Source organism: Helicoverpa zea, chromosome 3, assembly GCF_022581195.2.
Source record: "Helicoverpa zea isolate HzStark_Cry1AcR chromosome 3, ilHelZeax1.1, whole genome shotgun sequence".
NCBI lineage: Eukaryota > Metazoa > Arthropoda > Insecta > Lepidoptera > Noctuidae > Helicoverpa > Helicoverpa zea.
Window position 1 is genome coordinate 8,833,596 of NC_061454.1, and position 18,646 is coordinate 8,852,241.

Sequence of the window (18,646 nt, forward strand, 5' to 3'; positions counted from 1 at the left end):
TCCGAGTTTAATTTGAAAGTCTTAAACAAACAATTTCAAAAAATTCGCGCTCGCTACGCTTGAGGCCGTTCACTTGCCAGTACCTTTCCTTTTAACTTGATTAGAGTACTTTTATGTCCCAAAACTCAAAAATTTTCGCGAGCGTAGCGAGCGCGATTTCACACCTTGCACTGTTGTTTATTAAACAAGTTTAGGTGCTTTAGTGACCCAAAGCTCAAAAATTTTTGCGCTCGCTACGCTCGCGGGTGCTTTACTTTCCACTTCTTTTATTTTTTCATCCTTTTTTAGCCGAACCTAGAAGGTAGCGCCGCTTTTAAGTCCTTTTATTAACAAGAAAACAATTCCTAGTTTCCGTATGAACTTATTTACGACGTTCGAACTACTCAAGTCACAATCTTTCAATACATAGGGGGCGCTTGGGTCATGATTGCACCCGGGCGTTACATGAGCTAGAGACGGCCCTGAATCAGTTATACGAAGAGCTGAATGTTATCTCGGTGCTGAAATATATATTAGAAAATAATTTAACTGAAATTTATCCCACTACCGAAATAGTCTTGAGAATTCAAATAATAAAATAATACTATCGAAAAAGCAGGTTTTCGAGGCTTAAAATTATTAAAACATGTTTAGGGAATTCGATGACACAAGATCGACTTTCAACCCTTGCTATTCTTTCGATCGAAAATAACGTTGCTCATTCATTCTATTATTCTGCTTTAATTAAAGATTTCTTAAGAAAAGTCGCAAGCATCAGATCATTTTATATTTGTTAATTTTGTGATTCTTTAAGTATAAACTGTAGTAAAAATAACATTTTATTTATTTGTTTAACTTGAGCATCCAACTCGGCTGGGCAGCGTTCGGGAAACTACGCAATGTCTTTTCGTCCGACATACCTCAGTGCCTCAAGACGAAAGTCTTCAACCAATGTGTGTTACCAGTGATGACTTACGGCACCGAAACGTGGTCTCTCACTATCGGCCTCATCTCAAAGCTCAAAGTCGCTCAACGAGCTATGGAGAGGGCTATGCTCGGTGTTTCTCTACGTGATCGAATCCGAAACGAGGAGATCCGTAGACGAACCAAAGTCACCGATATAGCCCACCGGATTAGCCAAGTTGAAGTGGCAATGGGCAGGCCATATTGCTCGCAGAGCAAATGGCAGATGGGGCCGAAAAGTGCTGGAGTGGAGACCACGGACTAGCAAGCGCAGCGTAGGACGTCCACCAACGAGGTGGATAGACGACCTTATAAAGGTCGCCGTAAGACGCTGGATGCAGGTCGCTTCCAACAGGTATCTGTGGAGATCTAAGGGGGAGGCCTATGTTCAGCAGTGGACGTCCTATGGCTGAGATGATGATGATGATAACTTGAGCATTTCTCCTCAAACATGACGTTTAGCTAAATCAAAACGCCAGCTTGCTCTTCCAGCACATACTTTTCACGTAGGACAAAGGGCCTCGCATAGACCTGCCGCACATAGCCTCGCAATGGCTAGGGCCGCCGCTGCTAGGTACTTAGATGGAGATATAATATCCATTTACCTTTCAAATAAATATGAATGTATTAAGAATGTTACAGTGCTATTGTTTTCACAGAATGTCGCAATCATCCTTGGACTTTCGTAATATTTATTCATCTTAAATATATCTTTTCATATAATTTCTAGGAGTTTATGAGTACCTATATATCTCCTGTACCTATGTTATAACACCCTAATTCTACAGTTTCTATAACTTCAGACACGTGAAGACTGATTCGTTTGTCGATGAAAAAGAAAACAAGTCTCAATGAGGGTTTCGTAAAATGGCGTCCACCAGGTGGCAGCACCGAGTCGTCAGGTCCAGATAACTGTCAAAGTGCTTATCTTTACTATGAATAGTGAACGATTTTAGTGTTTTTTTTATTTTATAATTAAAGCACTGCATGATTGTTTTACTATTGCGGTTGAGTAAATAAAAAAAACTAAATCATATTGTGTTAAAAAATTTTTCAACAAGCTTTTCCTTAGTACCAGTGACTTTTGCACCCTCTCTCTTAGCTCAATTTTTAGTTCGGAAACCTTATTCTGACCGTAGTCCATAATAAAATCAATAACACTTCCAATATAACAGAATTTCAATAAACAATAAGTTCGGCACCTACAATTCCATACTATTTGACAGCTGTTTGGACCAGACGCATACGTGGCGCCACCCGGTGGCAGAAAAAATTTCAAAAACCCTCATTGCTACGACACTTTAGCCACACGCCACATAGGTACCTGTATCGCAAAATCTGTATATGGTAGGTTCAGGTATTACCTACATAGTTATCCATCAAACATAAAAGTGAATCATGTGTTTCATACGAGTATGCTCCTTATTATCATTGTCGCTAAAAAGAGCAAACACCAAATATTCCCGATTGCTGAATGTTTCTCAATACTTTCATATACTTTTAGTGAAACTTCTCTTGAATAAGCTTTATAAGTACTGATACATAAGCGAGACAGAAATAAAACAATTATCCGTTAAATTCGTACATAATGAGGCTATGATTTGTGTAAACGGTACATTGATCGAGCATCAAGTTGTAGGTGCTATGTTAATGTGAGTAACTTACAGGTTTGTGCGAAAGGAAGTCCATACTTGATTTGATAGTCGGCTGCTAAACGCGCCGTTGCTCGCGAAGGTAATTGCGCTGAAAGGCTTCAATTTGAGGCGCGTTTGTGCCGCGTTTGGCTATAAATAAGACGTCTCTGTACGGAGTGGTAAAGAGGCCGCATTACTCTTATTGAGGCCTGGAGCCCGCATTATCTGCTCGCCGAGGGCGGCGCGCGCCGAGCGGTGTCCGCACGACGCACCACGCCGCTCAACTAAAACCCACTTAACTCCGCGCTGCAGTCTATGCAATGCTAGCTATACGTGCACAACACGAAATCTGTAATGAACTATTGATGTAAAATGAAATGATAAATTGCTACGCGTTACTAGAATGCAAAGATGACCTCTGAAAACGTACAAAGGTGAGACCTCATGCACCGCTAGTGATGTACATTTAAATGTATTTAGACAAATGTTATGACTGTGGAGTTAAAACCCTGTTAAATAGACGATTATTTATGTAACTGGCTTACATAACTCGTTTTGTTATTCAGGTAAGTTTCATGTGTGAAACAAATAAAATGTTCCTATAACAAAATAGGGCTTTATAACAATAAAATTGCGATTCGTATCAGGGTCGGTTACTATATCGATGACTAATATATAACGTCATTTCAATTTCACAAGTTGTTACTCTCATTAGAAATTCAGCACTTTTGCCCATTAATCTGAAGGGGCGTAGCGTGGCACGAGCGGCGCGCCAGGCCGCGTCATCAGCTGCGCTCGGTGAGTACGCAATGTACAAGCTGTGCTGTGCTGTGCCCATATTTTCGCGGCGATGTCACAGATCCCAAAAGGTCGGTGAACTGAAACCCCATTGTTTTGAGTTGCGTCAACATATCGTCTGCTTCGCTACGATGAATTGAATTTGTACCTTATTATTGTTACAGCAATATGTTGCCAGACTCCTAGCACTCACCATTATTATCCTGGTGGAATATTAGATTAGTGAAACTAAAATGAACTAAGCTTGGAGACTTCTATAATGGCATGTTATACTGTCTACGGTGAAGAAATCGAACGGACCCTGGAATATAAAAACATACAATTGTTTCATCTCAAGACCATATAACACAAATGTAAACAGTTTATACATATTTGGTTGCTCCTGATGACTACATATAATTTATTTAGAGGTATTATTATAGATAATATTGTCCATTAATCCTGCAATTAAACATAAACATACGGCGTGAAATCAGGCTATTACGTTTCGTAAGTTGAGCGATTATTATTTAAGTACCAATATTGTAGGCATTCACACTACATACTATAAACAGTTAGGTGTTTATTAATAAAATTGTGTGTATTTAACACGTGACGGCCCAGCAAGACAGACATGCCTTGTATAAAAAGGATCAGATGTCAGTTGAATTACCTACTCAAATATTCAGCATAAAGGCTTAAATCAAACTTAACTCAAGTTTTCCTCCAGTTTCTTGAAACATTATTTTGAAAAAAATTAAAATCTAATGGAATTTATACTTATACGGGAGGTGTAAAGTACCAATATTTCAAATGGCTTCACTTAGCTCGCTGACACGATTCCCAATAAATCAGTTAACTGTAAATCATTAAAATCAAAACGTAAAGCTTATTGTTCGTTATTGGTTGCAGATTTTAATGAGCCTTTCACTAATACAATCCTTTAGACCTCGCCAACCGGACTGGATATGTATGTAGTGCATCATATTGTAGATAGCGAAGAACATTTTAATTTAACCCCAAAGGGCAAACCGCAACTCAAGTCACGGATACGGGCTAATTAAATTAAAATCGTCATATTATACGATGTTGGTACACGTAATAAGATCCGGCACAGTTAATTTACATCAATCTGTAAGCCCAAATTAAAGTAATGCAGTATGTACTACGTGTCGGTAACTTACGAGCCCATGATGATATAAAAATTCTGAGAAACACCGCTCCGTAATCGGTACGCGAAGCCAACCATTGATCCATGATGATTGGCGCCGCACTTTTACTGAAATCACTTATTACAGCGCAAGTTGCACTACGTTGCAAAGAAACCTGCAACAAACAAGGGAAATTATCTGAAATCTCAAGTGACAGTTAACATTATTTATTTCATAATTATACCTCTTGAATTATTTATTTCTTTGTGTTTTACACGAAGAGAGAATCTGTCGATTCACAAGAGGCTAGACAAAACAATATGATCCAACAAGGCGGATAGCATTGTTCCCGTGTCTCGTATTTCTCGAAAGCATCGTCCCGGCGACAATCACCCTTCGAACAAAGACGTTTATCTCTCGGAGACTTCTTAAATGGGTATAATGTTTAGGAGCGCGACGCACCGGTGAGCACGAATTGACAATAAGAGCAAAGTTCAGCGCGGTTCAGGACTCGAGAGGAATGTGGGGGCGCGGAGGAGCGGGGGAACGCTTGCGAAGGTGCTACGGTACTAACCTCTCTACAAAATCACGATTAGGCACTATTTATATCGACATTTCTAAAATACCTATACCTGTATCAGACAATATTAAGCACCTAGTATTACAGTATTAAGCAACATTGTAAGCTTAGCTGTTTGAAAGATACACCTGTACTATAGTTCCTCACACGAACTTTAAGAACACCCTACATTACGATAATACCACCTAAATAACTGTGTTTCAGTAGGAATTTAATGCACCTTCATATACATATTTTATAAGTAAACCGAATTTGATATCGTCGTAAAAGCTCGTACACACGCTGCAAGCGACTTCATTCAAGAAGCGCTAGTTACCTTATTCATCAGTTGAAGATACCGTTTTATAAATTACTGCGATATACATTTTGCTGCAAATGTAATGAACAAAATGAGTGTCTAGCTCTCTGTTTTACGTAATTGACAATAAATAAGGGACTAGTTGTGGGGTTAGTGGGTCGCCGGTTCGCTACAGTACACCAAACGAGATCGTCTTCTAAGAGGCGCAGTGTTGGCGAAAGTAACGGCGGAATGCTACAAACTATGTTCACGCATGACCCGCGGGTCAGCCGCACATATTCTGACACATGTCAATTAAGGGGCTCACCGCCTCGAGGCGCCGATTGAGTGCTTGGACATGTTTGTGGAAAACCTTCGTCAGCCAGATTGATTCATTACTCTGTCTATTGAACAAAATTTATGCCGCCGAACATTGAACATCCGTAGATAATGTGCTGCTTGTTCATTTTCTAATGAAGATTCATCGACTTAGGCAGCCGTTTGATTGCAAATGTGTCAATAAATAACCAAAGTACATAACCTGCCACCGTGTACATGGAATAAAAACAGACGGCGCTGAGTGGTAATTTGCATTGACAAACTGACAATTACAGTGTTTGTTGTCCTAGTACGCGTGTCGGTGGTGTGTAAACAATGATATACAGCTGCTTCGTTATTTCCCAAGTGTGTCTGCAGTTGGCAATTTACCGCTCCGCAGATCGATCAGCTCCTATTATTGGAAGAGGTCGGACGTGTACAAACATCGATTTCGAGTCGTTAATGTGAGTCTGCGTCCCCGGCGAGGTGAGAGCCGACACTGAAGCCTCACCTCACGTAGCGCACTCAACATAACGACGTGTAATCATAATGATACATTCTAATCTACAAACATATAAATACAGCCTGGAATTTGCTGCATCCTCGCCTAATTGTTCACCATTATCTTGTTAAATTATAGATCTGCCAACGAATTTAAGTTTGGCGAATGTGTTTTATTTTTATGTCTTAACTTGCAAAACAAATTAAGATGCCTATCATGCACGTGTGTCTGCGCGATATTTCCGTGCGAATTAATTAATTTTAAATAAATGGTTCAAATTGTAATTAACAAATAATAAAAAATCTGTCACAGTTGCTCTTTAAAATCAGTGTAATCGTCTATATCCGGCAATGGATTGATTAGCTGGGTAACAAATAGGTTTTGATTACTTATGTAAAAGTGGGATTTAAATATGTTGTTTTCGTCTAGAGGATTTTAAATTAAACTAGGTAGTTTGTTTTTATCAGCAAATGTTTTACACTGATGTTTTATTTATCATTTTTAAGACACATTATATTTAAGTATTTGGTAGTTAGGTTTTCAAAATAAGTTATGCAATATGAGGCTTTACGTAAATGTTGTTGCTTTTCGTTTGTCAGGTGAAGTCACTCACACCGAAAATTTATTAGAATAACTTTGTATAATATTGTAATCTTTCTATCAGAAAATTAAATCCAGTCATTCGATATCAAGGAATTACAATTTGTAATTTAGCTATTATAATTTATTAATTATTATGAAAATGCAAAAATTCAAATATTGAGCTGAGCTATTTAATATCAAGCCTACCTAGAACGTTTATGTTTATTTAATTGTATGCAAAAAGCATACAATAAAAACATTTATAAAGAGCAAAATAAACTCTTTTCTTTTTTATTAAACTAGCTTATATAGATCTTTTGACCATATAACTAAAGTCGTGAATATACATTCTGCTGTCTTAGATCATTGCTATTTGTCGGTGTAGGTATAAAATACAATTACGGATAGACATACGTTAAAGCTTGAATGGAAGAAAATCATTATTGAAACGCCAAGGGCTTTCAGTTCCAACGCAGCTTCCGCCAAGCGCTCGCTTGTAGCTGCTAGAGTGGTAACCGCCCCGGCACGTTCGCTCATAGCGCGTGATTGCGGCCAATTATTTTCTGTTTATCTCTAATTACGCATGCGCTGCCAACGTCGCCGGCTTATCGCTGATCTGCCCTTCGGCCCGAGATCCGATCGTTTTCTAATCAGCTCCCCATCCGCAATACGTGGAACATCACTATAGCGAAGATAAATCGGGTCAAATCTGTCTTTGCAACCATCGCCAAACTGTCCACTTTCACAAAAATATAAGAGATTCGTTCCGTTCGTCATTTTGATTTAATCGAAGATAGCGTGGTCTGAGTTAAGTGATTTCCTGGTAGTAAGTTTTTGCAGTGAGCATGAAAGATTGCCGCTTTGCATCTGTCGGGCGGCAGTCGCAGTCATCGACACGGCGCGCGACAGGATGACTTGCGCGACGCTCGTGCGTGTTGCTCTCACGGGAGCACTCGATAGTATTAATTTATCGGCAAGTCGTGCAAACAGAATGACGTGAAAATTTTTTTTGGTGCTCACTCATGGCGGGCTTGTGGTGAAATTAGGGTGCATTAACGCAACAAGGTCAGGTCGCAGAGTGGCCGCTATGTCCTGTCCCTGCGGTCAGCCCGACTTTTTGGAGGCCCTTAGCATTGCGGTTGAACATTTCCGCATACAATTTAACAACAATGCACTCGGCATGGTTTTACGTCATAATACCAGTAATTACGTAGTTAGAAAATTCAATAATAGAACGGATATAATTTAATGAACCACACATAGCGATTTGTGTCGTAACAATTGTATCTGGTTAGTCATCGTCGCCTAGTTATCTGAAGCATTTATCTATTAGCTGTGTGAGAAAAAGCCAATCAAGTGAGCAGAGCGAGCACACCGCGCATAATCCTTCAATGAACACGCGGAGGTGACTAACTGCGCAACTATGAGAGCTCCGCCAGACGAGCTAGTGATCCGAATACTTATCTGACAGGCATCGACTGCCTATCGTTACCCTGTGCAATTTTACACAATATTGGTGCAATGAAACATGACGGTATATAACATTTCTTATGTCATTTTATAAATTTAATTTAATAAATAGTGTGTACTTTTTTACATGAATTTTAAAACTTTACTCATCCGTCGGAAGAGGCAAATTCCCGCATTTTCGGTACCTTTCAGTTATAACACGCTGTCGTAATATAATATAATTCAGTAAAAAATGTAATATTTTTTTTTTCGATATTCTATAATGACTACGTAAGTTACTACGCTACGCGCTACGCTAACTACGGCGTAGTACGCCGATTATGTTTTCTTGTGAACTTATACTACTTTTTGTTTTCTTGTCAACATTAATTCTGTGTGTAGGTACCTATTATTACAAATAAATAATATTAGCTTCATTACACTCTATGGAGTTTAATTATTTGTGCATATTTGAGCAACAGGTTTCCGTAAGAATTGGAGATATTCAACAATTTATTCAGCTACAGGTATAATTGCTTACTTGTATATAAGAATATTCCTATGATATGCATATGTTTGTCATCTGTGACCATCAGAATTGATAATTAAGTAAATATAAATATTTTTGGGCATCCGGTTACAGCTGCAATAAAATGTGCATTCGCTTTAATTTGTTTAACCTCGAATATTTTAGATTAGAGGAAAATATTTAAATATTTATGACAACATATGCTTTTTTATTATTTATTTTTAAATACTTAATTGATTTAAATATTAATGTCTCTGAAATACGCCAACGAGTGCCTAATTTTATTTTCCTGTAAATATTATGTGAATAATTCCATAATTGAAATGCAATCGCATTATTATGTTATCGTTTGCAAAGGTAATAATATAATTTGTACTTATATTTCTGCATATTATTAAATGAATTGTAACTTTAGTGGATCAGCTTGAAATACCTATAAAATTATTATTCATAGCTATTATGATTTAACTAACAGCAAACACTATTATTCATAGGTCCTTAACTCTCGGTCTGCAGAGCAACTAGGCCAAGTTAAAAGTACGTAATGCGCAGTCTAGACACGTATTAGTGCGGCGGTCGATAGATGAGATTAGTAAAATCAATTATTGAGTTCTCACGGCGCGCCACGTCGCTACCGGCGAGTGAGCGCTTCTCTAACCAACACTGCTTTCAATATACACCCGCCACGCAACACACATGTGTAGCTTTTGAAATAAGAACACAAAAAAAAAACATATTTAAAATATCCTTCAAATCAGCCAATTATACTCATTAAATATTTAAAAGCCTTACAGCTATATGAATAAACATTTAAACTGAATAGTCTTTTACTACTGGACTTATCGTAACTATCGGTCTAGCAGTTAATCATGTTATTTAGTGTATAGGCTCCATTTTTTATCTCTTTGCCCGAGGGCCTGCCACATTGGTGAGAAATAAATACACAATAAGCTCCATTAATATTACAGACTACACACGAATATCATTCAAATAAATATTCAACACCTATAAAAAGATTTGCAGCTGCGGCGTAGCTTTTATATGCAGACAAACATGTGACTCGCGTTCGGATGCGCTCATTACGAAAATTACTCATCGCGGGTAACTAAGATGTTGACTGCTGAGGTAGTAATAAAATAAGGTATAAAATGTAGTAATTGTGTAGGGATGGCGTCACCTCCGCGGCTGCGTCGCGCCGCAGTCTCCGCCGTCGACGCACACTGACGCAGCGCGCGCGCTCTGCATCGGGACTGTCCGCTCCCACGATACACAGATAAGATTGCGAATGACTGATGCGTAGGACAATATGTAATAGATCAGCTGCAGTTTAGAACGAACCTACTCACGTCGAATAATAGCTCATTTATAGAGATAAGTGTCAATGTTAACTCCATTTCGTCTCAGAGAAATGACTGGTGTTCTAGTCCTCCTGAGAAAATATTAACGCAATAATGATGTTTAAAGGTTACTGTTATAATACTTTGAATAGAAATGACATAAATAGATCAAACGGTGCACAAACTGGCATTCAGGTAACAGACGTTATGAAACAAATTAATTGCCATTTGAATGATTTAGCTAGTTATTAAAATAATTTAATCGTTTTTATGTTGTTCGAATAATAATTAACTTTTCATCACCATACTTATTTATGTTTTTAATTGAATTACACGTTACTTAATTTTATGTAACTTGATGCCTAACCACCTAACTTAATCTCAGGTAAATATTTTACCATAACTATCTGTAAATATTATATCTATTTCAGTAATTTTTAACTTTTCCTTTTGTAACATTCAGCCCATACGTGGTGGTACCCAGTCAAAGGTGATGGGTGAAAGTTATACTTTTTGGAGAGGTATGATGGTATACTTCGGAAAACTCAATACATGTATGTAGAGAAGCTGAAATTACATCGACTTAATGTATTTGATCATATCAGATATGAAATCAGATCTAATGTTTTTATTTTCCCTGGTTCAAAGCCGTTAAAACATTAAACAACTACGAGGGATCTGATCAAACATTCGAACAGGATTTGTACGTAAATAGACCTTCATATAAAACAGTATTTCATCGTTATACACATGCCTAAACATTATATGTTCATTATAACACGTTGTAAAATATTACGAGTACTTAATGCTACAGACAATCATCATTAAAGCCACTTTGAGAGGGAATCGTACACGCAGATAAAACCTAAATAAGGTCTTTCGATTGAAAAGCAAAGATAATTGCATTTGAAGAAATGTATGTACTGTAAATATGTAGGTACTGTAGATGGTTTTAAACTTTGTTGCTGACAGAAGTCAATTTATTCTCCTGAAAATAGTTTGTTAAATGCGGTGTTGTGTGTATCGATAGGTAGTATTGCGGTATAAGTTAACCACTCCAAACATACGTACTCTTTACTTGGTTGCCTTCTTCAAGAGTATGAGTTGCAAAGGGCAGTGGTCATTTCTGCTATGGGTTTGGCAGCGCTACTGACGGACTTACAGATAAATAAGGATTACAGAGTATCGACTAAAAGTGAATTTTCCTCGAATATTAGCGATTTTACCTGATGATGTTATTGTTTACCACAGGATATGAAACAGGTATTGATCGTAGAACAACTTTACCCGATGTGATTATGATGAGATGAGATGTTTATCAAAATCACAGTTTGAGAGGATTTCTACATAGGTACAACATATTTCAAACGGCAACAGGTTTTCAAAAATAATATGCAAAATGCATAGGCAGAACCTATTTAAAATTCGTGAGAGGCATATTCATATAAAAAGTGCGACTGTTACATCATCATACTTCGCAGATGTGAATAAATTTCGAACAGATATTAATGAGTTTTGTGATATATATTTCGTACCATTTGCATAAATGTATAATTAAGGACACGTTTTGAGCGATCTCAAAACGAACAAAGTGAAACGTTGCATCCGATACACATAGATACGAGGGGCACCTTTCTAGTTTTGGGCTATTAGCGAGAAATATTGCTGTACAATATTACTTAAGGTCTACCGAGTGAGAGGTTACGTGTTTACGAGTTATAACGAACTTAGCTCAAGAAATTAAATACCTATACTTAGTATTTTTATTTGGCGTGTAAAAATATAGGTACCTATAGTTATTTTCTAGTGATAAAAGTAGACGTTTTCTTCAGACATATTTTATGGCATCCAGTTTTTATTTACTATCAGCGCCCGTTACACAGGCGATAAACAGCTGACAATAAAATTCACACTTAATTGAAAGTCGGTACAATAAGGAAGGCAGTTTCTAGAATATTTGTCGGATATATTTTTCACGTAAAATGATACCAATAACGAAAATAAAAATAGTATCAGATCGAAACATTTTACGACATTGATATGGAATAAACCTCAGCTGATAGTGGTTCGGTGTCCGTTTTATGTGTAAGCTCGTATCACGGAGAGGCACATACTCGTAGGTACCTACCTACACAGTTACTACAATGTTAACCTCGTTGCACCGATGATGCAAATTTGGCCGAGAAATCGTCTCGTATCGCACACTTTCATAACAATCCGGTGATTGATTATATAAATTTGAATTCTGACGCCGTTAAAACCAAATTAAAATCATCTGCGGCATCGGATAAAACACGTCGCGACTGACTGATAAATTACCGAAATGATGATTAAACGACTATTGCGCATGCTCACTTTGCAGCAACTCCGCCATGTGACGCCGGCTATCGTAACCTCCATGCACATTGCACTTATACGACTACAAATTTCAAAACCTAAGCCAAAACACAAACATATTTATTTTATTGTTCGCGAGCCGTTCTGGTGCAACTTGACCGCTGAATTATGGGTAGGAATGCACCGCAAAGAAATTAACAGGACATCACAAATTAGTGGAAAGCGGTGGAGCGTAGCACGTGGCCACAAAGAGCCCCATATTTTGGTATTATTATAATAATTAACTGCATATAAAACCGCCTCACAATTATTTTAATGCTTATTAAGCACGTGTGTTGAAGCAGAGCATGAGTTTCGGTTACTGTTCGTTCGTACAATTATCGCCATTGATTCTGCGGTTAGTCTATACCGCTTTATGGAAAACTTGGCAGGTGCGCGCTTTGCCCCACGCTATTTTATACGTTCCCATGATTTTTTGATTCCGTGGGGCTATCGAAAAAAGGCGTTTCCGATTCAAATTTTGATAATTAATTATTTTTGTAAATAACACATTTAGTTACAAAATAAGGTTTTATCAGTATTTCCTTATTATATGTATTTTCAGCCGGTTTCTATTTCTGACAAAACACTTATCTAGCGCAGTGTGTATTGTTACCAAAACAAGTGTGCATGTGTAGATAAGCAAACTTCTCTTTGTAATGCGGCGCATGTAAAGTAAATAAAGTTTGCAACAATTACGCAATTGCTAAGTGTAACAATCATGATTTCGGTAGCGTTGCACTTAAAATAAAAATGTACTTGTCTAGAATATTATATTACCTACCTATGGTTTAAATTTTTAAAGACGTATTAAATAGATGCTATTAATAGGGTCATCGAACAAAAAGCTAGCTTCTACGTCTATTTATCATCTTTTTGCAACTGTGAATGTTACAAAAACCAAAAAACAGAATTTCAAAATACCTCTGCTAGGTAATATTTTTTATGACCTGCCAGGAGATCATTTTGAATAAAACTTTCGAAACGGTCAATTGAGACCATGAATACGTCGTAAAAGTTTACTCACCTTACATTACATTACATACGCTGTCGAACATAAATACTTATTTTTGGCATAAAAATAAAATATAGTTTTTTACTACAGTATAATGTCCGGCTACATTTAATATGTTTAATAATACCTAGATGTTATATTTTACACGTAGGTACAAGAATAATATAATTCTGTCGTTATAAATTTTATACCTTATGGTTTGAAATTGACGAGTATACGAGATCCGAGATTGGCGTGTTCATTAGCATTGGCACGAATAGCGCTATCGACACAAATAACCGCCGATGCTAGTGGCAGCGAGCCGATGCGCCCGCGCCGCGCCGCTCGACACTCGCTATGTATCTATGTTAATTAAACGCCTGTCATTTGCTACAATAATGGAGGCTTTGTGGAGCTTTATCACGTTTTAATGTTGTGTAAACTTTGTCTGCACCGACGAGAACCACATGCAGCCTTCTTAAGGACGCGTTTGCAGTTTGAGCAAAATTAAGCTGTTTTTCGGTACATTTTGCGACTAAACCAAGCCAAATCAAATATGACAAATAACTCCTAGTTATAGCTTGGGTCTTCAACTATAAACGCGAGGAAGGTTTTTTTTGAAAAAATAAATTTTTGATATCATAAAAAAGTTATTTCGTAACCCCTTTCTACAAAATTCATGATTCCGGGTCAAGTTTAGGTACAATTTTCTACTAAGAATAAAGTAATTTAATATTGATTTATTTTTTGTAAATAGGCAAACATAGTCAAGATTAAATGTGAGGAAAAAAAATACAGTATTGTGCTATGAATAAGGTTAGAAAAAATAAAAACAAAACCAATTTTTTTCACATATTTTGCTACTAACGATGAGTCTTAACAGCTTGAAATAGGGGTTATTTTATTTGTATTCCTTCCGACCCACGATTGTGCGAAAGCCTCATTCTGAGTCAGTCTGCGCTCGGCCGCCGTCGTGAGAGGACACTGTATCGCTCGTTTCCAGCTGCTCGTGTTGAAAAAGATCGCTGTATAAATACAAAATATTCGACTAACCAAATTTGATCCTTCTAAGGTAAGATTATTGATTTTTATCATTACACCAAAATATTATGCAATATTGTAAATATTTCACTAAAAAATAACGTTTCATCGCACGTGATCATGAAGTACTTTGGTGACTGCTAACGTGGAGTGACCTGAAGGTATATCCTCGGTGTCTGCTACTGGAACTCCGCGACGAATATATCTAGGTGTACCGAGTTTGGGCTCGTTTTGTTAGCTATGATGAGACCTTACCACCGGACTTGATGGAGTGACCTGAAGGTATACCCTCGGTGTCTGCTACTGGAACTCCGCGACGAATTGAGTCAGATGTACCGAGTTTGGACTCGTTTTGTGTGTTATGAAGAGACTTTACCACCGGACTTGATGGAGTAACCTGAAGGTATACCCTCGGTGTCTGCTACTGGAACTCCGCGACGAATAGATCTAGGTGTACCGAGTTTGGGCTCGTTTTGTTAGCCATGATGAGACCTTACCACCGGACTTGGTGAAGTGACCTGAAGGTATACCCTCGGTGTCTGCTACTGGAACTCCGCGACGAATAGATCTAGGTGTACCGAGTTTGGGCTCGTTTTGTTAGCTATGATGAGACCTTACCACCGGACTTGATGAAGTGACCTGAAGGTATACCCTCGGTGTCTGCTACTGGAACTCCGTGACGAATAGATCTAGGTGTACCGAGTTTGGGCTCGTTTTGTTAGCTATGATGAGACCTTACCACCGGACTTGATGAAGTGACCTGAAGGTATACCCTCGGTGTCTGCTACTGGAACTCCGTGACGAATAGATCTAGGTGTACCGAGTTTGGGCTCGTTTTGTTAGCTATGATGAGACCTTACCACCGGACTAGATGAAGTGACCTGAAGGTATACCCTCGGTGTCTGCTACTGAAACTCTGCGACGAATAGAGTTAGGTGTACCGAGTTTGGACTCGTTTTTTTATTATTTTTTTTTTTTTTTTTTATAATAAAATGTTTGAGTACATAATAACTATGAATATTCAATTGTTGTTATAGATGCCGAGAAGTCGAACGTTTGGCAAAAGCTCTCGTAAACAAGTGCTTTCCAGAAAAAATGCATTGGAAAATATAAGACGGTAATCATTTGTTTATGGAATGCTCATCATAATTGAGAACTGTCAAATTAATTCGTTTGTTTTCACAGACTTCGAGAAGTGAGTCGCAATTCTAGTGACATAAGTGAGGTGCATTCAGAAGAAACAGATTGTAGTACTTCCAATAACAATGACTTGGAGACATCTTACGTAAGTTATCATATTTCTTTACTACGACTTGTACATGTACTATTATTGTGTTTTGCTAACGTCCTTTGGTACAAATGACAAATTAAATATTTTTTTCTAGACCGCTGTGGATGAAGAAAAAGTAACCTATCAGATTTCAGGAAGAAGGCTTATTGAAATGGCTTATTTTATGGAGCAATTACAAGGAATCAGCAATCATAAGTCTATGTTTAATTGTAATTTGAGTACAATTGAACTATTGAGTGAAAAAAGGTCTGGGCTTCACTCGACCTTTTCAATTAAATGCAAAATGTGTGGTGCTGAATTCACGTTAGAATCATCCAAAAAAACTGAAAATAAAATGGACGTGAATGAAGAAATTGTCGCTGGTATAATGACGATTGGTGCTGGGGTTACACAGCTTAATACTGTTTTGTGTCATGTAAATATGCCACCAATGTCAGTACGATTGTACCAAGCTAAGCATGACATAATAAGTCGGTGGTGGAAAAAGGCTGCGCAGCACTACATGATCGAGGCGGGTAAAGAGGAGAAAGACAATGCTTTAGCTATTGGAAGTGTAAATACAGATGGGTTAGCTATGATACCTGTATCGGGTGATGCATGTTGGTCCAAGCGCTCTTATGGAACCAATTACAGTGCTTCCTCCGGTGTTGGTGCAATCGTAGGCATGCACTCAAAAAAAGTATTATATTATGGTGTCAAAAATAAATTCTGCAATATCTGTGCACGAGCAGAAAATAAAGGGGCATTACCTAGGAAACATGCTTGTTTTAAAAATTTTCAAGGTCCTTCTACCGCTATAGAAGCAGTTGTAATAACAGAGGGCTTCAAAAAGTCCATTGGTATGCATGGACTTATCTACCACCAGTTTATAGCAGATGGTGATTCAAGCACTTATGCTAGCATTAGGAACGCAAGGCCTTATGATAACATAACTGTGGGTAAAATCGAATGTAAAAATCATTTACTAAGAAATTACTGCAAAGGCCTGCTAGCAATTTGTAGTAATACTTCTTTCCACATAAGGGGCCGAAAGATTCTGAAAGAAAATTATTTGCGTATACGTTGGGGCATTGATAGTAGCGTCAAATATTGGTCCAATAAAAACGTTGCTTTCGAAGAAAAGGCAAGAGGTATCAAAAATGATATAATAAATGGTCCCTATCATATATTTGGTGATCACTCCAACTGCGCAACTTATTTTTGTAGTGATGACGTCAAAAAACGCAACGTGAATAATATGGTGCCAGAACTGACAGCTTACGGGGTCTTTCAAAAAGTTGAAGATTTGGCCCAACGTCTTTCACTGCATTCCTGTAGTTTTGTTTACAATGAAACAAATAATGCAGTGGAAAGTTTTAATGCACGAGTTGCAAAATTTATAGGAGGCAAAAGAGTGAACTTTACCCAGCGGGGGTCCTATCTTGCTCGTTGTGCTGCAGCCGTGGTGTCCTATAACACGGGTGTCCTTCAGTCGGCAGTACACAAATATATTTTTGGCACAGATGCCAATCCCGAAATTGTTCGGCTAGAAAAATTACGCCAAAATTTAAATCAAAAAAGGCACAACAGAAAAATTAAAAAGAAAAAGAATCCAAAGCCATCTGCATCTAAAGATGCCTATTATGGTGAAAGTTGCCAAAAGGTGGACATGAACGAGGAAGAATTTGAAGAGGCCAAAAATAAATTTTTAAATGCATTAGAACTTTCGGAGACTGAAAAGGTAAATTTAGAAAGGGACACAGTTTTGCAGAGTGGCAGTATATTATGGCTAGAAACTAGAAGGAAACTGCTGACAGCGTCGTGGTTCGCAGCAGTCTGTAAACGTCGCATAACCACTGAGTGTGGACCACTAATAAAACAAATATTGTATCAGAAAGACTTAAGCAATATCCCGTCAATAAAACATGGCAGAAGCAATGAAGCGACTGCCATCCGCGAACTTGCAGCGATCTTGAATATGCCCATTGAAAAGTGCGGGTTGTTCATAGACCGAGAATTTCCCTTTCTTGGAGCAACCCCCGACGGAAAGTGTGAGATTGGAATAATAGAAATAAAATGTCCATCTTCGGCATATGGTTTGGAGCCAGACGATGCCATTAAACTCAAAAAAGTTGATTTTTGGTTGCCTAGTGATAATTTATTTACGGTAAACAAAAAACATAAATGGTATTACCAAATACAAGGACAGCTACGCATTACTAGGCAAGACACTTGCGTGTTTGCTATTTGGACGGGCCCTGGCAAAGTCAAATATGAGTACATACAAAGAGATGAACAATTTTGGAAGGAAAAAATGGAGATAAATTTAATTAGTTTTTACCAAAATTGTCTTCTTCCAGAATTGATTGACCCAAGAATGTCACGGAATATGAAGCTGAGGGTACATTCCTCGCACTTAAAAAAAAATATTCTAGGGCTGAAAAATTTGTGAATAAATTAAAATGAATCCAAAACCTTCTTTTATTTCACATGAAACCATCACTTGTATTAAATAAAATATATATTTATTCATTCTCATCATAACTTACAAAACGAGCCCAAACTCGGTATACCTAGATCTATTCGTCGCGGAGTTCCAGTAGCAGACACCGAGGGTATACCTTCAGGTTACTCCATAAGTCCGCCGGTAAAGTCTCTTCATAACACACAAAACGAGTCCAAACTCGGTACACCTGACTCTATTCGTCACGGAGTTCCAGTAGCAGACACCGAGGGTATACCTTCAGGTCACTTCATCAAGTCCGGTGGTAAGGTCTCATCATAGCTAACAAAACGAGCCCAAACTCGGTACACCTAGATCTATTCGTCGCGGAGTTCCAGTAGCAGACACCGAGGGTATACCTTCAGGTTACTCCATCAAGTCCGG

At 38.0% G+C, this 18,646-nt stretch overlaps 1 protein-coding gene across 1 annotated transcript; it reads left to right on the forward strand.

The window, feature by feature from the left end:
- Positions 1 to 13,938: 13,938 nt before the first annotated feature.
- LOC124645820 lies at positions 13,939 to 18,233 on the forward strand. The gene is made up of 2 exons (XM_047185734.1): positions 13,939 to 15,774; positions 15,875 to 18,233. The coding sequence occupies exon 2, from the start codon at positions 15,932 to 15,934 to the stop codon at positions 18,209 to 18,211; it is 2,280 nt and encodes a 759-aa protein (XP_047041690.1). The 5' UTR covers positions 13,939 to 15,774; positions 15,875 to 15,931; the 3' UTR covers positions 18,212 to 18,233.
- Positions 18,234 to 18,646: the final 413 nt, after the last annotated feature.

Bases quoted from the DNA above. Each gene is read 5' to 3' on its own strand.
- LOC124645820 (XM_047185734.1), top strand. From the start codon at position 15,932: ATGGCTTATTTTATGGAGCAATTACAAGGAATCAGCAATCATAAGTCT.